This window comes from Heterodontus francisci, chromosome 24 (assembly GCF_036365525.1).
Source record: "Heterodontus francisci isolate sHetFra1 chromosome 24, sHetFra1.hap1, whole genome shotgun sequence".
In the NCBI taxonomy this organism is placed as follows: Eukaryota; Metazoa; Chordata; class Chondrichthyes; order Heterodontiformes; family Heterodontidae; genus Heterodontus; species Heterodontus francisci.
The window spans coordinates 30,530,098-30,546,902 of NC_090394.1; the positions used below are offsets into that span (position 1 = coordinate 30,530,098).

At 42.2% G+C, this 16,805-nt stretch overlaps 2 protein-coding genes across 4 annotated transcripts in view; one reads left to right on the forward strand and one right to left on the reverse strand.

Moving 5' to 3' along the window:
• Positions 1-16,805, forward strand: part of LOC137383282 (uncharacterized protein C7orf50 homolog) — a 393,434-nt gene that overhangs the window by 84,005 nt on the left and 292,624 nt on the right. The window lies entirely within an intron of this gene.
• On the reverse strand, positions 7,910-9,349 carry gper1 (G protein-coupled estrogen receptor 1). The gene has a single exon (XM_068056817.1). It carries the CDS (start codon positions 9,347-9,349, stop codon positions 8,273-8,275), a length of 1,077 nt encoding a protein of 358 aa, XP_067912918.1. The 3' UTR covers positions 7,910-8,272.

Sequence of the window (16,805 nt, forward strand, 5' to 3'; positions counted from 1 at the left end):
TGTGTTTGATTAATTACTTGCTATGATTGTAACAAGAACCAGTCGGACAGGTTTTGTTGAGTGAACGAAGAAAGAGGTTGACTTCGTTGTACCTAACCCGAACTGTCAAAAATAATAAACAATGCGGCAACTTTGACACATATATCACACTAGAGGTTTTAAAGGTTTACACACACACAAATAGGTTACAGAGCGGGGAAAGTTAGAGTGGTTGAACTAGAGTCTGTAGAAAATAGAAGTATACAGTCTATGGTGTTTGGTGATTTGGCTGGCTTCTAGCTGAATTTGGTGGTTCTGAGGCTTTTCGTTTGAAGAAATAGATGATTGGTTTGGTGGGTTTCTTGGAGACAGCAATGCAGATGATTTCCTCCAATGGGGTTTCTAATGGTAGCCGGCGTATGCAGAGGTCGTCAATCAACAGGCAGGATTTGAAAGCTTTCAATCTCTGGGAAGCTAGGGAGGAGATTGCAGAGCCTTTGTCCTTGATCTTTATGTCGTCATTGTCGACAGGAATAGTGCCGGAAGACTGGAGGATAGCAAATGTTGTCCCCTTGCTCAAGAAGGGGAGTAGAGACAGCCCTGGTAATTATAGGCCTGTGAGCCTTACTTCGGTTGTGGGTAAAATGTTGGAAAAGGTTATAAGAGACAGGATTTATAATCATCTAGAAAAGAATAAGTTCATTAGCGATAGTCAGCACGGTTTTGTGAAGGGTAGGTCGTGCCTCACAAACCTTATTGAGTTTTGCTGAAAGAAGACAGAAGGTGGTGGTTGATGGCAAATGTTCATCCTGGAGTTTAGTTACTAGTGGTGTACCGCAAGGATCTGTTTTGGGGCCACTGCTGTTTGTAATTTTTATAAATGACCTGGAAGAGGGTGTAGAAGGGTGGGTTAGTAAATTTGCGGATGACACGATGGTCGGTGGAGTTGTGGATAGTGCCGAAGGATGTTGTAGGGTACAGAGGGTTATAGATAGGCTGCAGAGCTGGGCTGAGAGATGGCAAATGGAGTTTAATGTGGAAAAGTGTGAGGTGATTCACTTTGGAAGGAATAATAGGAATGCAGAGTACTGGGCTAATGGGAAGATTCTTGGTAGTGTAGATGAACCGAGAGATCTTGGTGTCCAGGTACATAAATCCCTGAAAGTTGCTACCCAGGTTAATAGGGCTGTTAAGAAGGCATATGGGGTGTTAGCTTTTATTAGTAGGGGGATCGAGTTTCGGAGCCACGAGGTCATGCTGCAGCTGTACAAAACTCTGGTGAGACTGCACCTGGAGTATTGCGTGCAGTTCTGGTCACCGCATTATAGGAAGGATGTGGAAGCTATGGAAAGGGTGCAGAGGAGATTTACTAGGATGTTGCCTGGTATGGAGGGAAGGTCTTACGAGGAAAGGCTGAGGGACTTGAGGTTGTTTTCGTTAGAAAGAAGGAGGAGGAGAGGTGACTTAATAGAGACATATAAGATAATCAGTGGGTTAGATAGGGTGGATAGTGAGAGTCTTTTTCCTCGGATGGTGATGGCAAACACGAGGGGACAAAGCTTTAAGTTGAGGGGTGATAGATATAGGACAGATGTTAGAGGTAGTTTCTTTACTCGGAGAGTAGTAGGGGCGTGGAACGCCCTGCCTGCAACAGTAGTAGACTCGCCAACTTTAAGGGCATTTAAGTGGTCATTGGATAGACATATGGGGCGGCACAGTGGTGCAGTGGTTAGCACTGCAGCCTCACAGCTCCAGGGACCCGGGTTCGATTCCGGGTACTGCCTGTGTGGAGTTTGCAAGTTCTCCCTGTGTCTGCGTGGGTTTTCTCCGGGTGCTCCGGTTTCCTCCCACAAGCCAAAAGACTTGCAGGTTGATAGGTAAATTGGCCAGTATAAATTGTCACTAGTATAGATAGGTGGTAGGGAAATATAGGGACAGGTGGGGATGTTTGGTAGGAATGTGGGATTAGTGTAGGATTAGTATAAATGGGTGGTTGATGTTCGGCACAGACTCGGTGGGCCGAAGGGCCTGTTTCAGTGCTGTATCTCTAATCTAATCTAATCTAATCTAAAATGGAATAGTGTAGGTCAGATGGTTTCACAGGTCGGCGCAACATTGAGGGCCGAAGGGCCTGTACTGCACTGTAATGTTCTAATATTCTAAAAGCTGGAATAGAGAGAGAGAGAGAGACCCCAACTCGGGTCTGCACGTGTCAGAGTCCAGTTGCTTCTCCTCTGCTGCAGAGAAAACACCAGCTTAAAACCACAGATGGGGAGAGGCTTATCACATGATCACTTAGTGATTCAAGCATAACAGTTAGCCGTATTTCATCTTGCTAAAAGAAAGAGAGCAAACCGTTCCCTTAAACTTCCTGGGTCTTGGTTCGTGCTGGGGAATTAGCAGACATTTTGTCTCACTCCTCACAGTCCTTGGATGTTGGATACAGTGTTGCAAATAAGGTGACCATCCTAAGCTGCTAGCAAAGTCATTTTTTTTAAAATGTCTTTAAAATATATAAATTCAGATCTCCAGTCATAAATTATCATTCAACAAAGCACATTGGCGTAACACTGCTTTATAGTGTGCTTTGTTTCTGTGTGTGTCTCCTAAATAGATACGGACATTTCACCTTGTGTCACAAAATGTGCACATAATTAAAAACCTGCTGTAGTTCATAACGTAAGGAAAAATTGAGTCATATGAGGGTATAGGTGGTATTCTATTAAAAACATAAATAGGAGCTGGAATAGGCTATTGGACCCTTCATACCTGCTCCACCATCCAATGAGATCATGCCTGATCTTCTACCTGAACTCCACCTTCCTGCACTATCCCCATATCCTTTAATTCCCTTAGTATCCAAAAATCTATTGATCTCTGTCTTGAATGTACTCAACGACTATGTGTGCACAGCTCACTGGGGTAGAGAATTCCAAAGATTCACAAGCCTTTTGAGTGAAGAAATTTCTCCTTATCCCAGTCCTAACTGACCGACCCCTTATTCTGAGACTGTGACCCTGTGTTCTAGATCCCCTTGCCTGGAATTATCTTGGTATTATTTGTATTTTGGAAAAGAATGTTGCAATGTAACGTGCATGACATCTCATTTTAATTTTGCTCAACCTTATATCCATCCCTGGTGGGGTAATATTCTGCCTCTGTTCCCTGTTCCAGCTGTAGTTCTCTCACAGTTGTAGCAATTTGAACATAGCAGATAAAGGTATCAGCCGTGGCTCAGTGGCTCACACTCGACCATGAGTCAGAAGGTCATGGGTTCAAGTTCCACTCCAGAGATTTCAGCACACAATCCAAAGGAGTGCTGCACTGTCCGAGGTGCAGTCATTTGATGGAGATGCTAAACTAAGCCCCCGTCTGCCCCCTCCGGTAGACGTAAACGATCCGATGGCACTATTTGAACAGAGCAGGGGAATTCTCCCTGCTGTCCTGATTAATGTTTATCCCTCAACCAACATCACTAAATCCCATTTAAAACAAAAACAAAATACTGAAAATGCTGGAAATCGGAAATAGAAAAAGCAGGAAGCACCCAACAGATTAGGCAGCATTTGTGGATTGAGAAACAAAGTTAATATTTTAGTTTGATAACCTTTCATTTTCTGTTTTTATTTCACCTAAAGAGATGATTTGGTCATTAACACATTACTGTTGATGGGAGCTTGCAGTGTGCAAATTGGCTGCCGTGTTTCCTACATTGCACTTCAAAATACTTCATTAGCTTTGTCATGCTAGGCCCCGACCTGCCAAGAATGAGACACCTTAATTTTGTCATGAACATTGATTTTAAGCTGTTACTGGAGTGAAGAAAGGACGTGGCTGGAAAAGATATTTGCATATTATTAAATGGTGTTTGGAAGGACAAAGGACCATTCCTTGACGCATTCAACCCACAATGGACTTAGATCACAATCCAAGACGTGGTCAGACCAGTTAGTCACATGACTAACCTGCTTGGCAACCTTGATTTTTTTCTGAAACATAGAAAATAGGAGCCGGAGTAGGCCATTCGGCCCTTCGGGCCTGCTCTGCCCCTCAAAAAAGATTATGGCTGATCGTCTAATTCAGTATCTTATTCCCACTTTCTCCCCATATCCCCTGGTCTCTTTTGGCATTAAGAAATATATCTATTGCCTTCTTGAATATATTTAATGACTTGGGCTCCACAGCCTTCTGCGGTTGAGAATTCCACAGGTTCACCAATCTCTGGGTGAAGAAATTTCTCCACCTCAGTTCTAAATGGCATTCACCGTATCCTGAGACTGTGACCCCTGGTTCTGGACTCCCCAGCCATCGGGAACATCCTCCCTGCATCTAGCCTGTCTAGTCCTGTTAGAACTTTATAGGTTTCTATGAGATCCCCTTTCATTCTTCTAAACTCTAGTGAATATAGGTCTAGTCGACCCAATCTCTCCTCATATGTCAGTCCTGCCATTCCACGCATCAGCCTGGTAAATCTTCTTTGCACTCCCTCCATGGCAAGAACATCCTTCCTCAGATAAGGAGACCAAAACTGCACATAGTACTCCAGATGTGGTCTCACCAAGGCCCTGTATGACTGCAGTAAGACATCCTTGTTCCTGTACTCAAATCCTCTTGCAATGAAGGCCAACATACCATTCGCCTTCCTAACTTGTTTACTGCACCTGAACACTTGCTTTCAGTGACTGGTGTACAAGGACGCTCAGGTCTCATTGCACCTCCCCCTTGCCTAATCTATCACCATTCAGATAGTCTGCCTTTCTGTTTTTACAACCAAAGTGGATAACATCACATTTATCCACGTTCTAATGCATCTACCATGCATTTGCCCACTCACCCAACTTGTCCAAATCACATTGGAGCCTTTTTGTATCCTCCTCACAGCTCACTCCCCCCCAGCTTTATGTCGTCTGCAAACTTGGAAATGTTACATTTAGTTCCCTCACCCAAGTCATTAATATATATTCTGACTAGCTGGGGCTCAAGCACTGATACCTGTGTTACCCCACCAGTCACTACCTGCCACCTGGAAAAAGACCCGTTTATTCCTACTCTGTTTCCTGTCTGTCAACCAGTTCTCAATCCATGCCAGTATATTACCCCCAATCCCATGTGCTTTAATTTTGCACACTAACCTCTTATGTGGGACCTTATCTAAAGCTTTCTGAAAATCCAAATATATCACATCCACTGGTTCCCCCTTATCTATTCTAGCCTCAAAAAACTCCAGTAGATTTGTTAAGCATGATTTCCCTTTTGTAAACCCATGCTGACTTTGTCCAATCCCGTTTGTGCTTTCCAGGTGTTCTGCTATCACATCCTTAAGAATAGACTCGAGCATTTTCCCCACTACTGATGTAAGGCTAACTGGTCTGTAATTCCCTGTTTTTTCTCTCCCTCCTTTTTTAAATAGTGGGGTTACATTTGCCACCCTCCAATCTGTCGGAACTGCTCCAGAGTCTAGAATTTTGGAAGATGACCACCAATCCATCCACTATTTCCAGAGCCACTTCCTTGAGTTCCCTGGGATGTAGATTATCACGCCCTGGGGATGTGTCAGTCTTTAATCCCATTAATTTTATATGCCTCCTCTTTGGATCCAATACTATCCCTAATTTCTTTTGTAAGCCACGGTTCAGCCACCTTTCTGGTTTTATTTTTGTGCCAGGCAGGAATGAATAATTGTTGTAGTTCATGCACAACCTTATTATCCATTGCCTATCCACCGTCAACCCTTTTAGTAAAGTTCCCTAATCTACCATAGCCAACCCGCACCTCATGTCTTCATAGATACCTTTATTTAGATTCTGGACCCTAGTTTCTGATTCAATTACTTCACTCTCCATCTTAATGAAGAATTCTATCATGTTGTGGTCGCTCCTCCCCCTGGGACCCCGCACAACAAGTTTGTTAATTAATCCTTTCTAATTGCACAATACCCAGACTAGGATAGCCTGTTCTCTAGTTGGTTCCTCAACATATTGGTCTAAAAAACAGTCATGTACGTACTCCAGGAAATCCTCCTCCACAATATTATTGCTAATTTGGTTTGACCAATCTATATGTAGATTAAATTCACCCATGATTACAGTTGTACCAAGAGTTGCATGCATCTCTAATTTCCTGTTTAATGCCATCCCTTACATCTCCACTACTGTTTGGGGGCCTATAGACAACCCCGACCAATGTTTTCTGTCCCTTGGTGTTTCTTAGCTCCACCCATATAGATTCCACATCACGATTTTCCAAGCCAATATCCTTCCTCACTATTGCATTGATTTCCTCCCTTACTAACAACGCTACCCCACCTCCTTTCCCTTTTTGCCTGTCCTTCCTAAATATTGAATACCCCTGGATGTTCAGTTCCCGTCCTTGGTCACCCTGCAGCCATGTCTCTGTAATTGCAATTATATCATAACCGTTTATATCTATTTGCACTGTTAATTCATCTACCTTATTGTGAATGCTCTGCGCATTAAGACACAATGTCTTTAGGCTTGTCTTTTTACATTGTTAGTCATAACTTTATTTTGCATTATGGCCCCATTTGTTTCTCGCCCTTGTTTTCTCTGCCTTCCATGTTTGCTTCTCATCTTTCTGTCTTTCATTTCTATCCTTGTTTCCCCCTCCTCTGTCTCCCTGCTTAGATTCCCATGTTCTTGACATTCTAGTTTAAACCCTCCTGGACAACACTAGCAAACACCAACCCGCTCCTCCCACCCCAAGGAATTTGGTCCCGGTCCTGCCCAGATGCAACTGAATTGTTTGAACTGAGAGTGTCTGTTCGCTCCTGGATTGAGAAGATCTCTCCTGTCTCTTCCCATTTCTTTCTCACAAGCCTCTGAATCCACTGAAGGCACATGAACCCCAAGAGAGAAAAGTTTCCTACAGCGAACAAGATTTAAGGAGAATACTGGGCTCCAGCGAAAAGCAAGATCTACCTACAATCAAGGACTCTCCAGTAAGCTCGAAGAACCGTTAAAAAAAACTCTTCAGATATTGCCTCAAACGTTTACACTTTTTCTTCTCTTTTCTGTCTCCATTTGTGTGTATCACATTTGCATGCTACGTGGGCGCGTCGTGTATCTGTAGGCGCCAACCGAATTAGAGTTTAAGTTTAATAAATTTCAACTTCTTTAAACCTAAGAAAGCCTGTTTGTGCTGGTTTCTTTGCCTTGTAATTGGAAAGCAGTGAACAAGGATTCACCGAGGGGGAGCTGAAAACTCGGTGTGTTTAAAATTAAACCCTGTTGCAGTAGCTTTAAAATGCTTTTGGAGGCATTGAGGTTGTGAAAGGCACTATATAAGTGCAAGTCTTTTTGTTCTCTCTCCTCTCTCACTTTCTTCTTCTCTTGCATGCTTTCCCTCTCTGGCACTCACTTTCTTTTTCGTTCTCTTGCACTCTCTCTCTTCTCTAATTACAACAGCCAACTACATTTTGAGCAACCCGGTTATCTTTGCCTCTACCCCCCCTGCCTGGGAGGTTACTCCAAAATTGAATACTCTAATTCAGTTCTTCCTGGTATTTGTTAGAAATTTTACTTTCAGCAATTTCCATCCATGAACTCTGCATCTTCTTTTTTGGTATATTTTGAAGTGATGTTATATTGATGACGTTATGACTGCAGGCTGCTGTTAAACTGGAGCACCTCACCTTGATCACATTTACGTGACTGATAACGCAGTTAATATATTACTCGCACACTGACATTTTTACTGCCTCCAGCATTTTCTGTGTCAAGCTGTGTGTTCAGTCAGCAAATTTTAAACTTTCCGAAAGTTAAGCACGTATGGTCAGTCTTAATTTGTATCTTGGTAATTAACCTGAGATGCACGCTTTTAAATTAAGGTAGAATTATTTTACAAAACATTTAGAATTAATCACATTTTAAAGTCCTGCACCCTTTTCATTTTTCTTCCACTTTTGAGAAAGGGTTTCTTTTATGGACTTTAATATCTTTATTAAATATAATTATGCATTAAACTACAAGCCTCAAATAAGTCACATAAACAAGTGCTAGTTGATAGTTCCCAAATAAGTAAACAGCATAGTAAATGTGACTACTGTAGCAAGAGGTTGCTGCCATCTACATCCCAAACTTGTTTGACCAGCTTCCTCATTTAGTAATCATTCTGGAGTTGAGTCCTATTATTGTGCTTAGACCAAATCACTGAAGTTGATGGCTCTGGAAACATTGCTTTCAACTCACTGGCCGAATTGCGAAACATAACCAAAGAAGGTCAGATGTGATTTGGACCTTCTCTTGATTGCCTGTGTTTATAGAGATTTCATCTGCTATGCAAAAGATTCCTCTGTGGTTACAGGAATGTTCCAGTTCAAAGTGTTGTTGCACAGCCGGTAAACTGTGGATACGCTTGCTTTCCTTTTCATGTACAAACGAAGCTTGTCTCTGAAGGTTTCCCCAAGAAAGCTGTATATAATGGGGTTCAGACAACTATTAGAAAAAGCAGCCAGGTTAACAATGTGACGTGTGAGTGGATAATAGTGCCCCATTGATTTCTTGATGGGAACCGATGAATCCTTTGTGCCTTGTAGGAGCTGCAGGATGATGAAGACATTTTCAGGTAACCAACAGATGAAGAAAACCAAAACAACCACGACAATCATGCGAAGAGCCTTCTGACGCCTTGGCCAAAGACGATTGTGCTTCTGGGCTTTTGTGAGAATCCGTACAATCAGCGAGTAGCAGAGACCAATGATGAAGAATGGAATGACAAACCCAAGAGTGACTTCCAACCACTGGATCTCTGTAACATCTGCAAAGCAAAAATGCACCTCCCCTGTGTGGTGGGCCTGTACAACAGCAAAGGGCATCATTGCAGCCAAGATGGATGTTAACCAGATCAGGCCACAGCACCATTTTGCATGTTGCAGAGTTCGGAGTGTGCTGGACTTCATCGATTGTGCCAGGGCAAGGTACCGGTCAAAACTCATCCACGTGAGAAAGAAGATGCTGCTATACATGTTGATCTGCAGGAAGAGAGACATGAAAGTGCACAGAATGGCTATGTCGTAATACTTGTCATTGAGGTTGAAGACTTCAATGAGGGAATCTGCTACAAGGATGAGATCAGCTACAGCAAGATTTACAAAATAGAGGTCTGGGATGGTCATTTTCTTGTGATCATTCAAGTTTACAACTAGGATTAAGCCATTCCCAATGAAGCCTATGGGAAATAGAAAAACTGTATACAAGCAAGATAGAAAGAGGCTAATATTATAAAAATGGCTATCCCTTTGATTTTCAGTGACATAGCCACAGTGTAAGGTTTCATTACAGTAGCTGGATTCATTCAGTTCAGTGTCATTAGAAAATGGTAATATTCGTGATGCTAGGTGCATTTCCATCATCAAAGGCAGTTATGGGACTACAAATTTTCAAAGATCTATTGAACAATCTATAAGAAGTGCTTTGACAGTGTTTTGTTTTAAGTATTTACATTTGTCTGCATTGATGCATTCATTTAATTTGTCCCAATGTATCAAAAATGCATCTGCCATACTTTATAGAAGACTGCTTTATTTGCTGTTTGGAGAATCCAGTGGGACACATACTTGGTCCCTGCAGTTGCATTGTGATTCTGGTCAATAAATGTAGCATTACTCATCTCCAATTCAAAATGCATCTCTCAAGCCTTCATGCAGGTGTGTTTGTTGATGCATGTTAGACTTTGGCAGTGGAAAGCTCTGTGTGCTTGTTTGTGCGGTGGTTGCTTTTCTGTCCTCCAGCTGCTAATCACTGTTCTTAATAGTCAAGCTCTCAGGCTGCCAAGTTAGAAAGTCAGGCTATATACTTGGATTTGCCTGTGGTGGTCAGGTACCAACGGCAGGCATTGGTGTTTTGGTTAAGCATGTGCAGCAATGACTCTTCCTCACTTGTTAGGTGACTTCCTGAGAAAAGCTGCTGGGAAGACTGAAACTTTTCCCCTCTCGCCGTATTGGCTTTCATTCGTTAACTGGCTATAATATCCAATCGGGGCATAGAATCCAAGTGAGCATCCTGCAGTTATTGGAAAGGTGGTGGGGAGGGGAGAAGAGATGGGGGAGAAAAATAAATATGGATAAACATATCTTGTACACACAATAGGACAATTCCTCATCTAAAGAAAATACTTCAGTATGGAATAGAAAACCTTTTTTCCAACTAATGGAAGACTAGACACTTGGTAAAAACATCTGTCCAATTGTAATAGCAAACTCTACAAATAATGTGCCTTTTTAGGTTCTGTACTTTGTTTCTCAAAGTGTAGACACTGTGATGTGAATAACAAAGGAATTTCAAGCAGCGTTTGAACCTAATACTGAAATAAGCTGTTACATCTCCAACAATAAGAAGACTGCATTGATATAATTCATAAGCTTGAAACTGTTATGTAAGGAAAGAAAGTTAATCAATGTTTACCTTAAATGTCCCTTTGATAGAGTGTAACATTTTTGGCTGTGTTTGCTGACAATGTAACCACTAGGTGGCGCACTAATAGCACATGCGCAAATGCAGCCTCATTGACTGAAACGTCAGTGTCTGCGACGTTCAGGCATCTGCCAGGATTAAAGATGGCGCTGCTCAATTTATCAGAGAAAAATAACTTCAACCCATGGCAGCACACAAGGTTACATAAATTAAAATAAGAAATGCTGGAAATACTCAACAGGTCTGGCAGCAACTGCGGAGAGAGAAGCAGAGTTAACGTTTCAGGTCAGTGACCCTTCATCAGAGCTGGCAGAGGCTAGAAATGTAATAGGTTTTAAGCAAGTAAAGTGGGGGTGGGGCAAGAGATAACAGAAGGGAAGGTGTTGAGTATTTCCAGCATTTCTTGTTTTTATTTCAGATTTGCAGCATCTGCAGTATTTTGCTTTTATCACAATGTTACATGTTTGATACTTGGAGAACATTGTTCTGTTTTCAAGTCTCATCAGAAGGACAGCACCTCTGACAGTGCTGTACACCCTCCGTAATTCTGTGAGGTTTCAGTGCCATCCCGCTTTCTGGCTGCTCACTCTTCCCACCACCCCCCCCCATCCCGCTCTCTGGGCGCTTGCTCCCCGCTTCTCTCTCCCACACCAACCCCCCACCCCCACCATCCCTCCAGATGCTAGCTCTAGGCCACAGGCTGCGCCACTTCACCTCTCGGCCACTCGCTCCTACATCGCCCTTGCGGCCTGCTTTGCTTTTTTGGGCGGAGCGAGTGGCTGAGATAAGGGAAGTGGCCCGTGGCCACTTCCCTTAGTGTCTGGAGGGATGGGGAGTGGGTAGCAGGGGGGTGTGGGTGATAAAGCGAGGAGTGAGTGACCGAGGGGGGAGAGCGTTTTCCTACAGGGGGCGAGGGGGGGGGGGTGAAGTGAGGAACGAGTGGCCTGGAGTGAGTGACCAAGGGGGGAGAGTGTTTTTCCTGCGCATGTGCCAGTTAGTCCTAGCAAGGCAAGATGTGACATCTCCGAGCGCAAGAGACAGTTTGCGCATGTGCGCAGCTTGGAGCGCTCTAATGATGTCAGCGGGCCGCTGTGTTGTCAGGAGTCACTTTGAACCTTTTTCTGGTTAGCACTTAGGCTGTGCTATAATCTCTTTGCATACACAATAATTTAGCACTAATGCTATATTTGTAACCATCATTGCACCACAATTATGTTTGCATCTGTCATTTGTGCTAATTATCCCTTTTAGTACCAAAGGAGAATTTCAATACAGAGCTGCAAATCGGGAGTTTTATTTTAAGCTAATTAATGCCGTGAATATTCTTGCAATATTGCTTCATTTACTGAGTGCAGCGAGATAGATTGTCTCTGGCCTTCTGTCACCATGTAATGCTGCACTGCATTATTAATACGTGCTTTACATTGAGAGAAGTATTTCCTTGATTTCCCATCTGTTCTACACCATTAGAAAGGAGCAGCTTTTTTCTTTCAGACATTGCATGATCGAAGTGACATCTTTATTAGTGTTCTCCATTGTAGTGTCATTTCTGGTAAATTTCTACTGTAACTTGGCTTTAGATTTTATTTTTGGTACAGGACTATCAATATAGCACAAAGTTATGACAACACAACTGATGATGTGCAGGAGTTCATAGCTTAGAAAAGACAAACTGTATCTTAACATGTCCAAGCTTCCTGTCGTAAGCAGTGGAATGTTTAACACAAATTCAAATAGGAAATAAATGTGCTGAATTTGGGAGTTGTCTTTTTTTTAAAGATGTTGTACTTGTACATTGTAATTGCTTCACTTGTAAAAGCGTCAAGAAGGTCATAACGGATTTGTTGTAGGAATTGATATGGCCTGTATCAACTGGAGAATTTGACAAGTGAGTCTGAGATGCTGGGGAATTTACAGTGCAGTTAAGACTGTTGTGTATGGTCTGGGTTAGGAAGGGATTTCCTCTGGATTGGACAGTACAGACTGATATTAATATCACTGAACTTATTCACCTTTTGAGAAACAAAAATTTAATTGTTGACCACCTTCGTGTTAATCTAACTGAAAACTGCAAGTTCTATAAAATTGTTTCTTGAAATTATTTTGGAAAAGCTTCATTTTTAAAACATGCCCATGAGTTAAAATTAGCAAAGAGCACATCTTAAGCTAAGAGATTTATTTTTTAAAAAAAATTCTGACAATTTTTGTCATTCATTTGTGGGATGTGGGCATTGCTGGATAGGCCAGCATTTATTGCCCATCCCTAATTGCCCTTGAGAAGGTGGTGGTGAGCTGCCTTCTTGAACAGCTGCAGTGCATGTGGGCTGGGTTCTTATCTTATCCAATCCTACGTCTCTTGCATTAGTGGTCTCCTTGGATCTGCTGAGTGCTGTAAGCCAGAAAGTTTTTTGCCTTCTCTATCTTTAACTTCTTCTGGCCTATCCTATCTTGACTGAACTCTATAACTTCATTGTATTTCTGCTTGAAGACCCGTTTAACATCTTTAGACAATATGACTTTTATTATTTTTATATATTCTCTTATAAGTGCCTTTGGATCACTGGTGGGTCTGTCAAGGTCTCCACTCTCCCCACAAAGGTTTTCCCTCCCAAGCTGCGTGTTGGGCGGTCTTGCGAACTTGAGATCCTTCCTTCCTCTCAAAAAGCGTCCACAACATGCCAAGTCCCATCTGGGGTGCCAGATGTAAGATTTGATAAGATAGGGGTGTTTTATACCCCCTTCTAAAGTGGGAACAGACCTGGCAGCACAAAGCTTGTTATGAATCGACTTTGTTGAGATAAAGGCAAGGACAAGTTTGTTAAGTTTTTAGATAAGCCATAGTCACAAACTCAGGCAGTAATTGACAGTCTGACACAGATACTACCCGTATTAGAGATGGGACAGCAGCGCGCATGACTCTTTCTCTTGCAGCTTGTGGTCTTCAAGTTTTTGGTCTTTCTCTCCTCTCTTGTTCAAAATACTCTGCTGTACAGTAGCAAAGAGAGACTCCTTTTATCCTGGCAGCTTTCCAGTTAACCCTCGCCTCTCCCAATCAGTGATTAGTCTTGTATTAAAGGATGCCTTTCTTAACCAACCAAGGAACGTTTTGGGATGGTTGCTAACCTTTTGGATTTGCGCAGGCAGTACCCCTTTGTGTTGACTACTTTATCGCAATGCTTTTACATTTCAGGGTTCCTTATCTCATTACAAGGCAAATCTACGCAGAAGCTGTTTTCACTGTCTGCTCTCAAGGTCTCACACTTTTGCTGCAAGTAAGCATTTTAAAACTTGACATAATTTCCCAGAATCCCCCTGCCTTGACATCTTGTCTATACTGAGCCTTATTTCCTAAGTTTTTCCACTTTACCATACTACCAGAGAAGGGTTCTAATAAAGCTAAATGTTAGTTTATAATTAGTTAGTTGTTAGTTTATAATAGCTGGATTTTAACAATTACTCTGGTTAGTAACTTTTAGCAAGCTAATAATCTTACAGTAGCCAGGGGGATAATGCCTTCATGAGGCAGGGGTGAAAGACAAAGAAAATGACAATACAAGAGGGAAATAAAACAAATGCCTTTCTTTGGACAACGAGAGGAGGAAAATGGTGAGTTCAGAAAATGAATCCTGGTCTGTATAAAAAGAAAGTGACTGTACAAGGCCCAGGTTACATTTTCACCTGAATATTATGAACTGAATGCTGCATATAATGATGCAGCAAGTCCTGGCCAGAATGGAGATGATTGGGTAATTCTCCACTTCTCTCACCCATCAACCACTGCTGTAAGTAACTGAGATTAATTTTACACACACAATTTGTATTGTTGTTATTCTCCACTCACTGCATTTTGCAGGAGAAATAATCATATTGTGTAAGTCCTGCCCTACTACCAATTCATTGGCAGGCACAGTTGTTTCAATACTCGATCTGTTAGCTTAAAGCAGCAAGTTGCTAATATTGTCTGATGCATGTTGTGATGAATACATTGTGCAGAATTTTTGGGCCCTGCCAAGGTTGGGAACGGAGACAGACAGGGCCCAAAAATACCAATGTCGGCCAGCATCCCAGATTCCCAATCCCGTTCCCGCATTGGCCATTTAGGGGAGGCAGGTTCGGGGCCAGTCAGGGCTGTCTGCACCCACAAGGCGGGCAGCTAATTAGGCTCATTAAGTGCCTTGTTAAGGGCTAACTCATTTCCCGACACGACAGGGGGCAGTTTAAATTTGGGCACCCAGCAGCAGTCCAGGGTTGCCGGAGTGGGACTTGAACTCATGATTTTCTGACTCAGATGAGCATGCAGCATGAAATCTTATTTTTGGGGGGGGTTTTCTGCTTGTGCACTTGTTCATTGCCAACTTGTGTATGAAAGCAAACTGGCAGGAGGACATTGTGCTGATTTTAATTCACAAGAACACAAGAAATAGGAGCATGAGTACACCATATGGCCCATTGAGCCTGCTTCCTCATTCAATACGATCATGGCTAATCTTAGGCTTCAATTCCACCTTCCCGCCCACTCGTCATATCCCTTGATTCCCTGAGAGACCAAAAATCTGTCTATCTCAGCCTTAAATGTATTCAACGATGGAGCATCCGCAACCCTTTGGGGTAGAGAAATCCAAAGATTCACAACCCTTTGAGTGAAGTAATTTCTCCTCAGTCTTAAATGATCGGCTGCTTATTCTGAGACTGTGCCCCCGTATTTTAGATTCCCTGACCAGCGGAAACAATCTCTGTGTCTACCCTATCCATCTCCTTTAGAATAGAGTGTTAGAGAAATTTACAGCACAGAATGAGGCCATTTGGCCCATTGAGTCCATGCCGGCCTTCCAAAGAGCTATTCAGTCAGTCCCATTCCCCTGCTGTGTAAAAACGTTCTTCCGTATATTCCCCCTGCATCTCTTGCCCAAAACCTTCAATCTGTGTCCCCTAGTACTTGTACCATTAGTTACTGGGAACAGTTTTTCCTTGTTCAACTTATCTAAGCCTGTCATAATCTTGTACATTTCTATTAAATCTCCCCTCAATCTCCTTTGTTCTAAGGAGAACAACACCAGTTTTTCCGACCTAACCTTGTAACTATAATTCCCCATTAGGAGCCATTCTGGTAAATCTCCTCTGTACCCTTTCAAGGGCCCTTTACTAACTCAGAACAGATACATTCCAACAAGAAAGAAAAATTTCAAGGGAGGACCCACCATCCGTAGTGAACTAAAAAAGTTAAAGATAGTATCAAACTTAAAGAAAAAGCGTATAATTACACAAAGATGGGTGGCAGATCGGAAGATTGGACAGAATATAAAAAACAGCAAAAAATGACAAGATTAGTAAGGAGGGTAAAATTAGAGTACGAGAGAAAGCGAGCTAGAAATATAAAAACATAGTAAGAGTTTCTATAGATATTTAAAAAAGAAAAGAGGTAACAAAGTGAGCGTTGGTCCCATAGAAAGTGAGTCTGGGGAATTAATAAGGGAAAATAAGGAGATGGCAGATGAATTGAACAGGTATTTTGCATTGGTCTTCACTGTAGAGGATATAAGTAACATCCCAGAAATAGCTGTAAATCAGGATATGGACGGGAGGGAGGAACTCAAGAAAATTACAATCACCAGGGAAATGGTACTGAACAAATTGTTGGAGCTGTGGACTGACAAGTCCCTGGGTCCTGATGGACTTCATCCTAGGGTCTTAAAAGAAGTGGCTAGTGAGATAGTTGATACGTTAGTTTTAATTTTCCAAAATTCCCTAGATTCAGGGAAGGTTCCATGAGATTGGAAAATAGCGAATGTAACTCCTTTATTCAATAAGGGAGGGAGACAGAAGGAGGAAACTACAGGCCAGTTACCTTAACATCTGTCTTGGGAAAATGTTCGAAGCTTTTATTAAAGCTGTCATAGCAGGGCATTTAGAAAAATTCAAGGTAATCAGACAGAGTCAACATGGTTTTGTGAAAGGGAAATTATGTTTAACCAATTTGTTGGAGTTCTTTGAAGAAGTAATATGCGCTGTGGATAAAAGGGGAACTGGTGGATGTACAATACTTATATTTCCAGAAGGCATTTGATAAGGTGCCACGTCAAAGGTTATTGTGGAAAATAAAAGCTCATGGTGTAGGGGGTAACATTTGGGCATGGATGGAAGATTTGCTGGTTAACAGGAAACAGTAGGCATAAATGGGTCATTTTCTGGTCGGCATGATGAAACAAGTGCTGTGCCACAGGGATCCATGCTGGGGCCTCGACTTTTTACAATTTATATAAATGACTTCGGACCGAAAATATGGTTGCTAAATCTGCTGATGAGACAAAGATAGGTAGGAAAGTAAGTTGTGAAGAGGACATAAGGAGACTACAAAGGGATATAGATAGGTTAAGTGAGTGGGCAAATATCTGGCAA